This window comes from Giraffa tippelskirchi, chromosome 5 (genome assembly GCF_054371585.1).
Source record: "Giraffa tippelskirchi isolate mGirTip1 chromosome 5, T2T-mGirTip1v1.2.pri, whole genome shotgun sequence".
NCBI classification, from domain to species: domain Eukaryota; kingdom Metazoa; phylum Chordata; class Mammalia; order Artiodactyla; family Giraffidae; genus Giraffa; species Giraffa tippelskirchi.
The window spans coordinates 189,508,081-189,523,201 of NC_137279.1; the positions used below are offsets into that span (position 1 = coordinate 189,508,081).

At 47.2% G+C, this 15,121-nt stretch overlaps 1 protein-coding gene and 1 long non-coding RNA gene across 4 annotated transcripts in view; one reads left to right on the plus strand and one right to left on the minus strand.

The window, feature by feature from the left end:
• Positions 1–9,442: 9,442 nt before the first annotated feature.
• The window catches only part of DRC11 (dynein regulatory complex subunit 11), a 179,043-nt gene continuing 173,364 nt past the window's right edge, over positions 9,443–15,121 (minus strand). For all 3 annotated transcript variants that reach the window (XM_081491109.1, XM_081491108.1, XM_081491110.1), the window contains exon 19: positions 9,443–10,036. In XM_081491109.1, the coding sequence (XP_081347235.1) occupies positions 9,911–10,036 (126 nt within the window). In that variant the 3' untranslated portion in view covers positions 9,443–9,910. The remainder of the gene's footprint in view (positions 10,037–15,121) is intronic.
• LOC145506440 (uncharacterized) lies at positions 11,650–14,113 on the plus strand. The gene is made up of 2 exons (XR_014053927.1): positions 11,650–13,616; positions 13,704–14,113. It is a non-coding gene; the product is annotated as an uncharacterized LOC145506440 (long non-coding RNA).

A 15,121-nucleotide genomic window follows, 5' to 3' on the forward strand; every position in this document is an offset into this window, starting at 1 on the left:
ACAGGGCCTGGCTTTCCCGATGTTGCTCCCACCTGTCCTCAGCCAGTTTCTAGGGTGGCAGAAATGATGGACAGGCATCCTCTGCTGGGGTGTCCATGACACAGGGGACCTCAGCCCTGGAGGGCTGGCAGGAGGCCACAGCTCTGTAGTCTATGATTTTTACTCCCTGCTGCTTTCTACTTTCAACTTTCTGTGTGCATGAAACTTTGACCCAGCTGGGCCACTTTTGAGAATCCATCCAGCAGAAACAGATGGGGCATCCAACAGAGCTATGCTTGAGATGATATTTGTCGTGGCAGCATCGTTGTGGCACAGATGGTCAGCTGTGGTCAGCTTAGATAAAGAACACGTCCTTTGGTTGCAGGGGGAACGGCCAGCAGCAGTCTTCAGGGTCCATCTTTTAAGCCAAAGATTTGGTCCTCCCATGGGGCTTCCCAGGTGGTGGTAGTGGTGAAGAACTCGCCTGCAGATACAGGTAGACGTAACAGACAGGGGTTTGATCCCTGGGTTGATCTCCTGGAGGAGGGCATGGCAACCCACTCCAGTCAGTATTCTTGCCTGGAGAATCCCATGGACAGAGGAGTCTGGCGGGCTATAGGGTCACAAAGAATTGGACATGGCTGAAGCAACTTAGCATGCATGCATGCATCCTGGGCAGACCCTTGCCAACGGTAATGATCAAGTGGAAGAAGTTAGTGACTGAAGACCAGCTGAAACACACAAGTAGGACTTTGGAATCTTACTTGCATGATTTCCTATCAGGCAGGTTAGGGCTCGGCTGGGACCATAGCACCAGACAGTCAGCTGAGACCCTCTGTTGCACAGCAACCTCACACTCCAAGTTGTCCCCCGTGGCCAGGACTCACCTTTGGCCCAAGTCCATCCAGTGCTCAGTCGGCTCACACTTGAGAACCACTTTCATCACGAGGTTGGCAGCTGCCTGTTCCATGCACGAAATAGGTCCAAAGGAATTGCTAGTTCAATAATTGTCTCTTCTCACTCATGATCATTCTTCCCTCCCTTTTCCACACGTACTTCTCTGTCCCTGAAATGTTCCACAGTCCCCAGGAAGGGACAACCATGTGATGGACATTTCCAGTGAATGTTTGCAGAATAGATGAGATGGCAGGGACGGGCTGAGGAGTGGAGGTCACCCAAGCAGGCCAAAAAAAAAAAAAGAGGCATTCTTTGAATATTTGTACATTTGCTTATTGGAGATGACAGAATAGCCTGCATTTTATTAGTAAACAAAGATACTTATTCATAGGTATGATACTTACACCTATGATACTTATTCATATGTACTCAAGATACATGCTTTTATATTTAGAATAGGAGATTTCCAGCATGTCCTGGGCTTAACAGAGCACGGCCCCCATCCCAAGTTGACTAAGAGCAGTGCTGGCCACACTCCACTTGAGGGCGCTGTGGTTCCAGGGCTGTTCTGGTGTCCCTTTAGCTGGGGCCCTGGGCAGGTGCCTGACCTGTCCAGCTCTTCATCAAACTCTCAGGGTGCTCCTTGAAGAACGGGAGAGGTCTCCATCCTCATCAGGGACAGAGGCTTTGAGCTGAGTGTCTGGTTCTTCGGGGCTGGCTTTGCACAGAGACCTGGCTGTCATGGCCATCGGAGAAGTGATGCCAGTCTCTGCAGGGGTGGCGAGCTCTCAGCTGCCGTCTGCACAGGGCTGCCTGTCCCAGTTCGGCTCCTTACTGGTGGGAGAGAGGCTGGGTGCGCCTTCCACGGAGCTGAGGGTCTGGGGTGGAGCGCCCCTTGGTGCCGGCCTGCAGCAAGCTTACCGCCTAGCCTCGGGAGCCAAGCCCACGAAGCCGCAGTAGAAACCTGTGTGATCAGGTTGGCATAGTGTCAGCTGACTGATCGCGCCTCCTTTTTCCAGGACCAGGAGAGAGGGCAGGAATGGGCTTTACCGAGATCGAATGCCACCAGTGTCCGGATCTGGAGCCTTTGGAGGACGGCGGAGGCCGGTCTGTAGGTGCAGGCCGAGCCCATACAGCTCGGACGCTCTCCCATCACCAGACACGGCACCATCACGCTCCAGGGACGAACACAAAACCTCTGTCATCCCGCGTCCCTTCAGCTCATTACCATAAACACTATGAAATCCTGGCAGCACAATAATCCCTTCCCTGTGTACGTGTGAGCATGTATTATGCAAGATTCAAAGTCACTTGATGCCAGGAGGACAGTAAAGAGACTCTCTGCATAGGGCAGAAATAATTTGCAAGACCAACTTGGGGTAGAGGGTTCTCAAATGAACTCCAGTGGTCCCACAGCTTTCAGAGGGCCAGGCAGGCACCCCCTTTGAAGAGCTGCGTAACAAAAGGCCCTGGCTGGGGGCATTATAATTTGCTCTAACCCGTTCCAGACGACTCCTATTTTCAATGATGTAAAGAGACATACTAATGTCACAGGACGTGGGCATTGTGCTTAGTATAAATACACACACAAAAGCTAAGCGAGGCTATTTTGGATGTCTGGTTGGGGCAGATGTAATTAAATTTACCTTCGAGAATGCTTTGAAGTCGTTGGCTAACTGCTTTATATAAAGCTAACGTTCCCCATCAGCTCATCTGTCAGTTGTAGAATTCTCGCAAATTGGGAAAGTTTCTGAGGCAGAATCAATTAGCTTCCACTTGGAGTAAAATCTGTCCTTTAGGACGGAGGCTGTCATCCCCGCTCTGACTGTTGCAGGTCACCTGGCTGGGTGACCTGCTGGGTTCAGGGAGCCGTGGGAGCTCCCAGGACCCGGTGTAGGTCTGGGCACTGAGCACCACACCCCTGTGTGCCGTGGGGAGACCGAGGTTTCTGGTTGGCACCAGCTTCTGCTCAGGCCCAGCCCTGCCAGGTACCACCCAAGGAGACGTCCCTACCACTGAGCCTCAGGAACTCGGCAGCCTGGCTGGTGAGGAAAATGCCACATCTCACTGGGTGGATGATGTTGGAAGTGGCCCGTATGTGCCACACCCAGAGCAGAAGACCAGCAAGTGGGATTCTTCTTTTTTTTTTTTTTGTATTTATTTTTTTATCGAAGTATAACTGATCTAGAGTATTGTGTTAGTTTCAGGTTTATGGCATGGTAATTCAGTTATTTACATATATGCACTAAATTGCTTCAGTTGTGTCCAATTCTTTGTGACCCTATGGACTGTAGCCCGCAAGTTCCTCTGTCCATGGGATTCTCCAGGCAAGAATATTGGAGTGGGCTGCCATTTCCTCCTCCAGGGGATCTTCCTGACCCAGGAATCGAACCCGAGTATCTCCTGTCTCCTGCATTGGCAGGTGGGTTCTTTACCACTAGAACCATCTGGGGAGCCCCACCAGTTCGGTTCAGTTGCTCAGTCATGTCCAACTCTTTGTGACCCCATGGACATGGACTGCAACATGCCAGGTTTCCCTGTCCATCACCAACTCCCAGAGCCTGCTCAAACTCATACTCATCGAGTCAGTGATGCCATCCAACTGTCTCATCCTCTGTCATCCCCTTCTCCTCCTGCCTTCAATCTTTCCCAGCATCAGGGTCTTTTCCAATGAGTCAGTTCTTCGCATCAGGTGGCCAAAGTATTGGAGCTTCAGCTTCATCATCAGTCCTTCCAATGAATATTGAGGACTGATTTCCTTTAGGATGGACTGGTCGGATCTCCTTGCAGTCCAAGGGACTCTCAAGAGTCTTCTCCAACACCACAGTTCAAAAGCATCAATTCTTCAGCTCTCAGCTTTCTTTATAGTCCCACTCTCACAACCATACATGACTATTGGAAAAACCATAATTCTGAGTAGACAGACCTTTGTTGGCAAAGTAATGTCTCTGCTTTTTACTATGCTGTCTAGGTTGGTCATACCTTTATATACGTATATTGATATAATTCAGTTATTTATATACATGTATCCTTTTTCAGATTCTTTTTGCTCATAGTTTATTAACAATATTAATATAATCCCCTGTGCTATACAGTAGGTCCTTGCTGGCTATCTATTTTATATATAGTGTGTGTGTGTTAATCCCAAGCTCTTAATTTATCCCTCTCCTCTGCCATTCCCCTTTGGTAACAGTAAGTTAGTTTTCTATGTCTGTGAATCTCTTTTCGTTTAGCCAATAAGTTCATTTGTACCTTGTTTTTTTAGATTTCACAAATATGCACTATCATATGATATTTGTCTTTCTCTGTCTGGCTTACTTCACTTAGTATGATGATCTGCCTTGGATTAATAATTGCATTATTTCCTTATTCTTTTTATGACTGAGTAATATTCCATTGAGTCAGTGATGAGTTGATGGCTCAATGAACATGAGTTTGAACAAACTCCAGGAGATGGTGAAGGACAGAGGAGCCTGGTGTGCTGCAATCCATGGGGTTGCAAAGAGTCAGACACGATTTAGCGACTGAACAACAACAATATTTCATTGTATATATGTACCATATCTTCTTTTATCCATTCATCTGTTGATTGGACATCTCTGCAAGTGGGCTTCTAAAGTGCTGACAACACCTCCCCTTCATATCCTGGATGGTGAGCAAAGTGCCTTTACTGTATTTGTGTCATAACTCAATAAAATTACGAATGCACATCCTGTCTTATGAGTGTTCACGTTTTGATAAAAGACTATTGAAAAGTTCTCCTTTGGAAGAAAGACTCTAAAGGCAGTTTCAGGTGGTGAGAGTGTGTGTGCTAAGTCACTTTAGTCATGTCTGACTCTGCAGAGGCAGACGAATATTGCCCCTGCTCTCCAGGGTGGGGAAGACCTCCCACCAGACAGGACTCCAGCCCTAAACCTGTAATTCTGGGACGTAAAATCAGCCAGGACGTTCAGAGAATCACACGCAGAGCATGGCAGCTCTGACTCCAGCTGTTAGTCTTCTTCATCAGCACTGGGTCTGCTTGTCTTGGGGTAACCCCCCCCTCGACCCCAGCACGCTGCTCTGTTTGCTGTAGAGATGCTAAATATTTGGCTGCAGGCAGAGGACTCTGCCTTGCGATGTTGTGGGTGCTTTCCTCAGGGATGCGTCCGGAGCCCAGTTGTTTAGGAGTTGGGGTGAACCTGATCACAGTCCTCTTATCACCAGTGACCCTGATGACTGTCATGGGTTCAGGCTTACAGACCTTCTTCTCTGGAATGCTTCCATCCCAAGGGCTACAGGAACTCAGAGCTAGAAGGATGTTTATCAGGCTTACCCCCAGGTCTTTCATAGACGAGGAGACACACATGGTTCCCCAGGGACCTACAGGATGGGCCCTGCATTGCCTGGTGTTCAGTTTCCCTCCCTGTCCTCCGAGCTGTGGTGTGGTCTGGTGCTGTCTGGAGCAGCTGTGTGACTTTGGGAAGGCCAACAACCTCTCTGAGCTCCATGTGGAGAGTGGGGAGACTGGTTGGGATTTGTTGTGGCTGCACTCTTCTGAGCGGCCTTTCCTGCTCCCTGTTCAGCAGGGAGCCGTGGCGGGGGCACGTCAGCCTTTCCTGCTGCAGTGGGGGGTCCTCAACCCCCTCCCACGGGGATCAGGAGGCAGATGTCTTCACCATGCACTCGCTCGGTGCAGCTCATAAACACACTGCCTGGTCCAGGAGTGCCTGCAGGGATGCCTCCCTCTTGTGCTGCTCTCGGGGGGAGCCCTGAGGCTCAGGGATGCCAGTGTCAAGGGCATCTGCCATCAGTCCTGCTGAGAAAGTAGGGGCCCCGGGGGTGTGTGTACAGCATGTGTGTACATGCGTGTGTGCACGTGAACATGTGCTCATGGGTGTGTGGGTGCGCATGTGTTTATAGGGGTGGGATGTGTACATATGTGTGTATCTGTGCATGTGTGTTTTATGTCTATCCGTGTGTTTATGTGTGTGTGTGCATGTATGCGTGCGGCTCGTGTGTTTCTGTGTGCAGTGTTATGTGTTGTGTGTGTGTGGATGTGTATGGTTGGACTGGCTCAAAGTCACCCAGCTTGTTTGTGAGTCTGGACTCAGCCCAGCCCAGACCACGGGGCTTTCCAAGAAACCATGACCCTCCTCCCAGACGCTGGCTGATGTCCTTCTAGACGGGCCGGGAGAGGCCTGAGGACAGGCTGGAGGGGTGGTCTCTCTACCCAGGGGCTCTAGAGATGAGCCAGTGGTGTCCCCGAGGGGGTGACAGAGGCCTCCCAGACCCCAGACAGGCCCGCAACAAGGGAAATGGTCAAGGGGAAGGGTTGGGAATGGGGGTGCTGGGGGGACCCTGCAGAGGGTCCTGGCTTCTGGGGAGGCCAGGGCGTCCCAGGGCAACCCCCCATCACGTCACCACACTGCACTGTCATCTCAGGAAGCTGGGGACCTGCCATGGAACAGCAGGTAGCGTTTATGGAGACCTCACCAGGTGCCAGGCACTGCTGGGCACACTGGTCAGAGCTGGGATCGCTCCTCACGGCTGCTCCACGAGGCAGAGACCAAACGGCTGCCCGATGAAGACATGGAGGGTACAGGGCCAGGAAGGATGGTGGGTCAGTCAAGGCCTTTGTTCTAAACCTCTAGAACTGAGGGTGGAGACAGAATTTCTAAGATGCTTAATCTCTAGGCCAAAAGGTAAGAGTGAGACGCTGTCCTGTTTGCCATGTGGAGGACCTGGGCGAGCTGTCCTGTGTGAAGAGAGAGACTTCCAATGACAGTCCAGTGGGCGTGGGTTGGGGGAGTTGGAGGGTGGGGGTGGGTGTGAGGGTGGAGTAGGAGGGTGGAGGCCAGGGCTCCTGGAGGCAGACGCCTGGGCTCCGGGTTATCGCCCCAAAGCTCAATATGCAAAGTGCACTGTGAAATGTCTATGAGGCAATAAACCCATAGGGAGGGCATTCCATGTGCCAGGGGCCCTACAGATGCCTGCTTAGGTAGTTATATGGGCAGTAAGTGCAGTGATTCTGACAGTGCATGGTGCCAAGTTGCTCAGTTGTGTCCAGCTCTTTGCGACCAAATGGACTGCAGCCTGCCAGGCTTCCCCGTCCATGGGATTCTCCAGGCAAGAATACTGGAGTGGGTTGCCATTTCTTTCTCCAGGGGATCTTCTCCACCCGGGGATCAAATCTTCATCTGTCTCCTGTGTTGGCAGGTGGGTTCTTTCCCACTAGTGCCACCTGGGAAGCCTAGTGGTGCAGGGAGACATATTTTGGGTCAAGCTCCCTTTGATTTTCCAAACTTTATTGTTGAAGTAGCTGCCTTCTTGGTTTCAAACCCACTGGCCTTCTGTGGTTTCTCTGTGTTTGTTAGAGCCGTCTACGCTTCTCTTAAAATCTTCAGGCTTGCAAGGGCACCAGAAGCCAGTTCTCTGAGTTGTTTGGGCCCCTCAAGGTCATTAGTGGCTGAAGCTAGTGCCATTCTTTGAGATAACTGTGTGACACCAGCCACAGCTACTGCCTTCATGTCACACATGGATGGAGCATCAGGGAGAATCTCAAAAAGAGTTTCCAGAGCACTGTGCACTTGAACTTTGCAGACGTGCTCAGTCATATCCTACTCTTTGAGGTCCCATGGGCTGTAGCCCGCCAGGCTCCTCTGTCCACGGGCTTCCCCAGGCAAGATACTGGAGTGGGGTGCCATTTCCTACTCCGGGAGATCTTCCCGACCCAGGGATCGAACTCGCGTCTCCTGGTTTGGCAGGTGAGTTCTTTAGCATCTGTGCCACCTGGGAAGCCTCAGCGTTAGGGTGTCCTAAACCTGCTAGTTCTGGACGGAAGTGTCTGTTTAAGGACCGATGGTCTCGGGAACATGCTCGAAGGAACGCCGAGTTAGCCCGCAGTGGTTCTGGGTCCAAAAACAGGGCAGACTGAGGGCAGAGTCACTGAGAGCTTTAATTCCACTTTAGTCAGATTTCATTGCACAGAAGCTCCCTTAATGAGGGTTAATGATATTCATTACTGCCTCCTTCACTTACGAACATGCTCGAGAGGGGCGCGTTGTCACATCATGGCCCAGGAACAGCTCAGGCGCCAGCTCAGAAGTGTCTGTCTGTCCTTCCTTTACCCAGTCCCTTCCTTCTTCCCCTCTCTTACTTTCCTTTCCTCCGTCAGTCAAGGCTATCATTTCTCTGCATCAGGTAAGAACAGGGGTTGTAGCACACGGCTGCATCCCTCTCCCAGGAGGACCTCAGACTTTAAACATGGATTGTGGGGCTCCTCTGGTGGCCCAGTGGTTAAAATCTGCACTTCTACTGCACAGAGCACAGGTTCGACCTCTGGTTGGGGAACTAAGATCCTGCATGCTGAGTGACGTGGCCAAAAAGTAAGCAAAAATAAATTAAACATGGATCCTTACAGTTTGATGAGCTGGCCAGTGGACAATGATGTAGTGATTCTCATGGCTTTACAACCTAGAATCTATTATTTGCAATGAACCGCAAACTCGAGAGCCTTGAAGTTCTCATCTGGGGTCAAAACCAAGGGTTTGCTCCCATGACATGTGAAAAGAGGGGAACCAGCCTGGAGAGATGAAGGTTTCCCTGCTCTCTGGGCTCAGGGTGGGGAGTCTGTCCACCCCTCAGGCCTCTTGGAGCCTTGGCCAGACATGGTCTGGGGTGGTTAAGGGGTCAGCAGGCTGACAGTCTGCAGAAGTTGGGGTTCCTTTGGCGAATCTATGGTGGTGCACTTGGAAAAGTGGTTTGTTCAAGAGAAGAGATTCAGAGACTTTCCAGTTTATACAGAGCAGATTCGGCGCATGTGGGCCCGTGGCTGTGTCTTTCATTCCTAACCTGTGTCCACGTCCTATACAGATGCAGGCTGAGGGGTCTGTGCCGATGGCCAGAAGATGCCTGGGGACCACTGGTCGTTTCGGGCATTAAACATCTAACCCATTGAAAAATCTCGGGAAAGCCTGGAGACAGAGCTTGGTCTACAGAGAAGGAGATCGTAGAACTTTCTGTGCCATAGCCCCAAACTGGGCAACAGTTAATTTGAATTAAATTTAATTCAATTTATCCCACCTCAGCTTGTCTCCTTCCTCTGTGTTCTCACAATTGAGAAGTGGGTCACTTACTGTCTTCTACCAAGTAGCCATTCATGTTCATACAAAACTGAAATTTATCTTTTGACCCTCATCTTTCTATTCTTTAATTCTTTTTTTTTTCTTAGCATTTTTTGCTTCTTTATTTAGCATTTCTCTTCTACAATTCTTACCCCACTTTATCTTTGGCTACACCTCACGGGATCTTAGGTCTCCGACCAGGGGTTGAACCTAGGGCCACTGGGTCGCTGGGGAAGCCCCTACTTCATTTCAGGTTGTAGTTTTCACCGAGCTACTGGCCTGCCAGTGTTCCAGTGCTTCTCAAGATCAGTCACCTGGGAACTGAGGTGATGACTTCAGCCTCAGTGTTACAAATATCAGCTCTGTGACCCTGGGTCTCAGCCTCTCCATCTTTAAAGTCAGAAGATTGAAATCATTAATTTAAAAATCCTTTTTTTAGCTTTAGCAAACAAATTACTGAGTCAGTCCAAGAAAAACAGTTTTTATTCCATTATTTAAAATATATGAATAGAGCAAAGAATTAATTTATTAAAATATGTGAAGATAATATACAGTATACATGAATTAATAAAAACCTAGTAGTATCAATGACAGACTGAACTTACTAGTTGTCAAATTAGAGTATTTTCTAACTATCATCATTTAAATCTGGCATCTAGTACTGATGAGATGAAGTGTCCAACTTGGAAAGATTGTGGAGTATGTGAATAATGAGTTTGGGTTATGTACAAACTTTACATAGGCTAAGAAACAATTATAAGCTGTAGAAATAGTTGTTATGGACAACTAACTTGGTGGTCAGCCTATAAAGACCTGAGTGGGAGCAGGGTTGATAGGCGTGGGGCATCAATGCAAGTCTTCAGACGGGCAATGGTCGGTCTCCTCTGTCAGGTCAGAGACACCTTCATCCATGGCTCCTCAGAAAGGCATTACTTTTTCTTTTTCTCCTTTTTTCCTTTCTTCTCCTTTTTTCCTTTGTCCTTTTCATTTTCTTTGTTACCTCCTGTTAACGCCAAGGCTCGCTTTTTACCCATAGGGGTCTTGGCATACCAGTCCTGAAATCAAACAGATGTTTAGGAAAATATCAAAACGACATGAATTCACTAGTACGCCCTTAAAAATAAAGAAAAGCTTGCTGAAAGGAAGGGGGCAAGCAGCCGTTAAACACTGGGCATTTAGGATCTGTTCTTTCTTGGTGGGTTTTGTCTATTTCTACATTATTTGAAACTGTCACCTTAAAACGTTAACAGAGAGACCACTCGCCAGGTCAAACCACGAGCCCTTCCCACTAAGTCACCTGACTTCTTGGGGGTCTTGCTCTAACCCCAAGGTACCAAGGTTTCCTTGGTGATGTGAGTAGCTCCCTGTGGTTCAGACAAGACCATCAGCTGGACTGAGGACCAACTATGAACCTTGGGAGGGCTTCAAACACTCTGAGGGACACTGTTGAAAACATGGCGGAAACACCTGAGCCAAAATATCCAGAAAGCCCTCAACAATCACAACTGGCCCTGTAATGCCATTTTTTTCAACCTTCACTTTTATCTGAAATCTGAGAAACACTGGCTCACAGACTCTGTAGTCATATCTCACTAAATGACTATTGTTTGTTGTTTGTGCTTATGCTTATTTCCTCAGCTGTGTCCAACTCTTTGCGACCCCATGACTGCAGCTCGCCAGGATTCCATGTGCATCACCAACTCCCAGAGTTTGCTCAAACTCATGTCTATCACGTCGGCGATGCCATCCAACCATCTCATCCTCTGTCGTCCCCTTCTCCTTCTGCCTTCAATCTTTCCCAGCATCAGGGTCTTTTCCAATGAATCAGTTCTTTGCATCAGGTGGCCAAAGTATTGCAGCTTCAGCTTCAGCATCAGTCCTTCCAGTGAATATTCAGGACTGATCTCCTTTAGGATGGACTGGTTGGATCTCCCTGCAGTTCAAAAGACTTGCAAGAGTCTCCTCCAACACCACAGTTCAAAAGCATCAATTCTTCAGTGCTCAGCTTTCTTTATGGTACATCTCTCACATCCATACATGACTGCTGGAAAAACCATAGCTTTGTCTAGATGGACCTTTGTTGGCAAAGTAATGTCTCTGCTTTTTAATATGCTGTCTAGGCTAATATAGCTTTTCTTCCAAGGAGAAAGCCATTTCTTTCTCCAGGGGATCTTTCCGACTCAGGGATTGAACCTGTGTCTCCTGCACTGCAGGTGGATTCTTTACCCAGTGAGCCATTGGGAAGCCCTTAAATGACTATAATAAACATTATTTATCAATTCCCCTACTGACGGACTTATGGGTGATTTTCAATTTTTTGTCATTATGAATGCTGTTGAAATTCACAAGTTTAATATATATGAGAAAGCTTATATTATTAGAAAGCTTCTCTGGGGCATACACCCAGAAAAAGAATTCCTGGGGTTGTAGGTAGGTCATGAGCCTCTTCAATTTTATCTGGTATTTCCAGGCCATGCTCTGAAAGGGTGTGAGTAGGACACTATCTCAGTCTTTGTGTATCTTAAAGTGTCTGTGTTTCCTCCCATCTCTTGGATGCTAGTTTGTATGTATGTGTGTGATGTATGTGTGTGTGCTGTGTGCTCATTCATGTCTCTTTGTGACCTCATGGACTGTAGCCCATCAGGCTTCTCTGTCCATGGGATTCTCCAGACAAGAATAGTGGAGTGGGTTGCCATTTCCTCCTCTAGCAGATCTTTCTGACCCAGGGATTGAAACTCTGTCTCTTGCGTCTCTTGCATTGCCAGGAGAATTCTTTACCACTATGCTTCCTGGGAATCCCCTGGATGCTAGTTTTGTTGGATATAGATTTTAGGCAGCTGGTTATTTTTCCTCAGCACTTTGAAGATAGGCTTTCACTTTCTTCTGGTGTTAATGCTGCCAAGGAGACGTCTGATTTCCCCATCGCTTCTCTGCAGGTAATCTGGTATCGTAAGACTGGCCTGTCATCTTGTTCTCAGTTTGACAATAGTGTATGTAGATGTAGATCTGTTTTACTTATTTGGCTGGGCATGTGGAATTTGTTTTTAATCTAAGAATTCATGTCTTTAACTTAAGAAAGTTCTTAGCGAGTATTTCTTCAAATAATTGTTCCTCTGGTATTTCCTCTCTTCTTCCAAACTATTAGTTGGGTGCCAATGTTTTAAAAGGCTCTCACTTGCTGTTTATAGGTTTGATCTGTTTATTTTTCTGTGCTGCCTTCTGAGGGAGCTCCCTAAGACCATCCTCCATTCCACTAATCTGTTCTTTGACCATCTCTAGTTTAGAGTTCACATCTCTTTTGTTTTTTGACTTTTTATGTTAGTGACTATATTTTTCATTTCTAAGCTTTCTGTGTTTTTCTTTGTAATTATCTGTTTTTACTCCATTTCTGCCCATCTTTGTTTCAAAACTCTGTATGCTTCTCTACTGGAAGTTACGGTTTCATTATACTAATCTAATATAATTATATTAATGTAATCTAACATAACGGATTAAAATCTAATGTAATTAGATTTTTGTTTAAACTATTGTCTTTGAATCATTTTTGTTTGAAGATGGTACTCAGCACTAGATTTTCTGAAATGGCTTGGAATCTGATTTTCAGATCTGTCCTGGCTCCTCTCTCTCTCTGTGTCTCTGCTCCGGAGCAGCACTGAAGCTGCTTCCACGTGGGCTCTAGACCCACATTCAGAACCGAGTCTTACAGGACGTTTAGAAGTCTTACAGGAGGCTGCTCGGTGATACTGGGATGTCAAAGATGCAATCATAGAGGCAGCAGATTTGTCATTGTATCTGCCACGGCTCCTAACCCTTTTTGCTTTCTGTTCCTATTTCTCTCTAGGCTACATGCCATGCATCTGGCTCTCCCTGTGTTTGAGGTTTATCTTTGTTTCTGGCACGTGGGGATTTTGTCATTCTTCTTTTAGCTTTGGCTTACCTTTCAACGTAAGGTGAGGTGGCCAAGCATTTAAGGTGACAGACTCCTAGTTTACTGAGACACAGTATGGACTGTGTTCAATAGCACTGGCTTCGGAGTAAGGTTTGAGCTTCAACTCTGCTCCTTTTAAGCTGTGTCACTGGAATAAGCCATTTTGCCTCTTGTTGTTTTCTTTTTCTGATTCTGTTTTATTTTGGATGCTGTAGCACATTATTACATATTTAGTGGCTTAAAACAAAGCACTTAATATCTTACAGTTCTGTAGGTCAGAAGTCCAAAATGGGTCTCACGGGGCTAAAATCAGGGTGTCTGCAGGCTGTATTCCTTTCTGGAGCTCCAGGGGAGAATCTGGCCCCTTGTCTCTGTAGCTCCCAGAGGCCACCTGCTCTCCTGGCTGGTGGCCTCACCTCCCCTTTGGGCGGCAGTGCTGGGCCACTGGAGGCCCAGGGAGTCCTCACGCTGCCGTCTTCCCGTTTTGTCTTCCGATGCCCTCTTCTAATTGTTACGATGACTCTGGACTCACGAGGATCATTCAGGGTGATCTGTCTTCAGGTCAGCTGATTAGCAACCTTACTCCATCTGAAACCTGAATTCCCCTTTGCCATGTAACCTGACAAATGCCCAGGTTCCAGGGACTCAGGTGTAGACCTCGTTGGAACTGACTATATCCTAGTTTCTTCATCCTCAAAAGAGCAATGGTGAGGTCCGAACTCATAGGGCGCCTGGCTAACAGTCATAACAGTGTTAGCTAACACTGTTAAGACTATTATATTCTTATCATTCAGTACGGAGCAGGTACATGCATCTGGAGAACCTACAAGAAAGACCTCAGCCTGACACACTGTCAGCGGCACAGCTGGGTGAAACTTCTCAGGGTGACAATGACAGACCTGGTTGCCCGCATCTACAGCCACGCAGTCTCATCATCTGGGAGACTGACAGTGCCATCACATCTACCCATCTGCTCAATCCATTTGCCACTAAGCAAGTTAACTGAACATCTAGGCAGGGCCAGGTGCTGTGTGAAACCTGGAGAAAAGACAGGAAGTGGAAATGGATGAGGGGGGTGGGTTAGTGATGATGGTGGTAAAACGATTTAGTTCCTTTGAAAAACGAACGTGATGGAACTGTGCTCGGTGTTACATGGCAGCCTGGACGGGGAGGGAGCTTGGGGGAGAATAGATTCATGTATTTGTATGGCTGAGTCTCTTCGCTGTTCCCTTGAAACTAGCACAACACTGTTAATCGGCTGTACCCCAATATGAAATAAAAAAGTTTGAAGTTAAAAAAACCCCAACAAAAATGAGTATGAGAAGCATATACAAGAAACATATGCGTTCTCACCCCAAGTTACAAAATGGCAGCATTTCCTTCTTTTGATTAATATGATGGATTCTAGTGACTGGATCTCAAGTACCTGTAACAGGTAGAAAACTTCTAGAGATTATTTCAGAAAGTAAAAAATCCAACTAAAAGAAACACCTAGATCTAGTTCCTCAAAATAGGGAGGAATATTACCATTTTAGAAAGGAGAAATAACCTGGGAATTTCTAAAAAGAATATATCACTTGAAGAGGATTAATACTTGCAATCAACACTAACAAGGTTTAAATAGTTAACAAGTATAATTCAGACGCCTGGCAAAAATTTCAGCTTGGAGTTGGAAATATTTCTTTCGACTTTTCTAGAGCAAGGATCACGAAACTATGGCTGATGGGCTAAAGTTGGTCTGCTATCTGTTTTTACAAATAAAATTTCATTGGCACCCAGCCACATCCATTCATTTATTTACCGTCTCTGGACACTTTTGAGGCAGGATGTAGAGTTAAATAGCTGTGACAGAGACCATGTATTTTTCGAAGCCTAAAATATTTACTATCTGGCCCTTTAAGGAAACAAGTCTGTCAACTCTTGTGCAGACTGTTATTTTTGGAATCAGTGTGGTGATTATTTTTCATCTTCATTGACCCATCAGCAGCAAAGCAGAAGGGGAACAGTTTCTAGAGTTGGTGGAAACGTGACACGCTGTAGAGGGAATTTTCCTAATCCCAGGCAGGCTATCAGAGATGAAAGGCTTGGATGGAAATTCCAACTCTCTTTCTGGTGGCTGAGTGGCCAAGATGGTGGTGGATATAATTTCATGGATACAGTTTTCCTTCTTTTTATTCCTAGTTGGCCAAGAGAACTACCTTCAGGTCCAGAA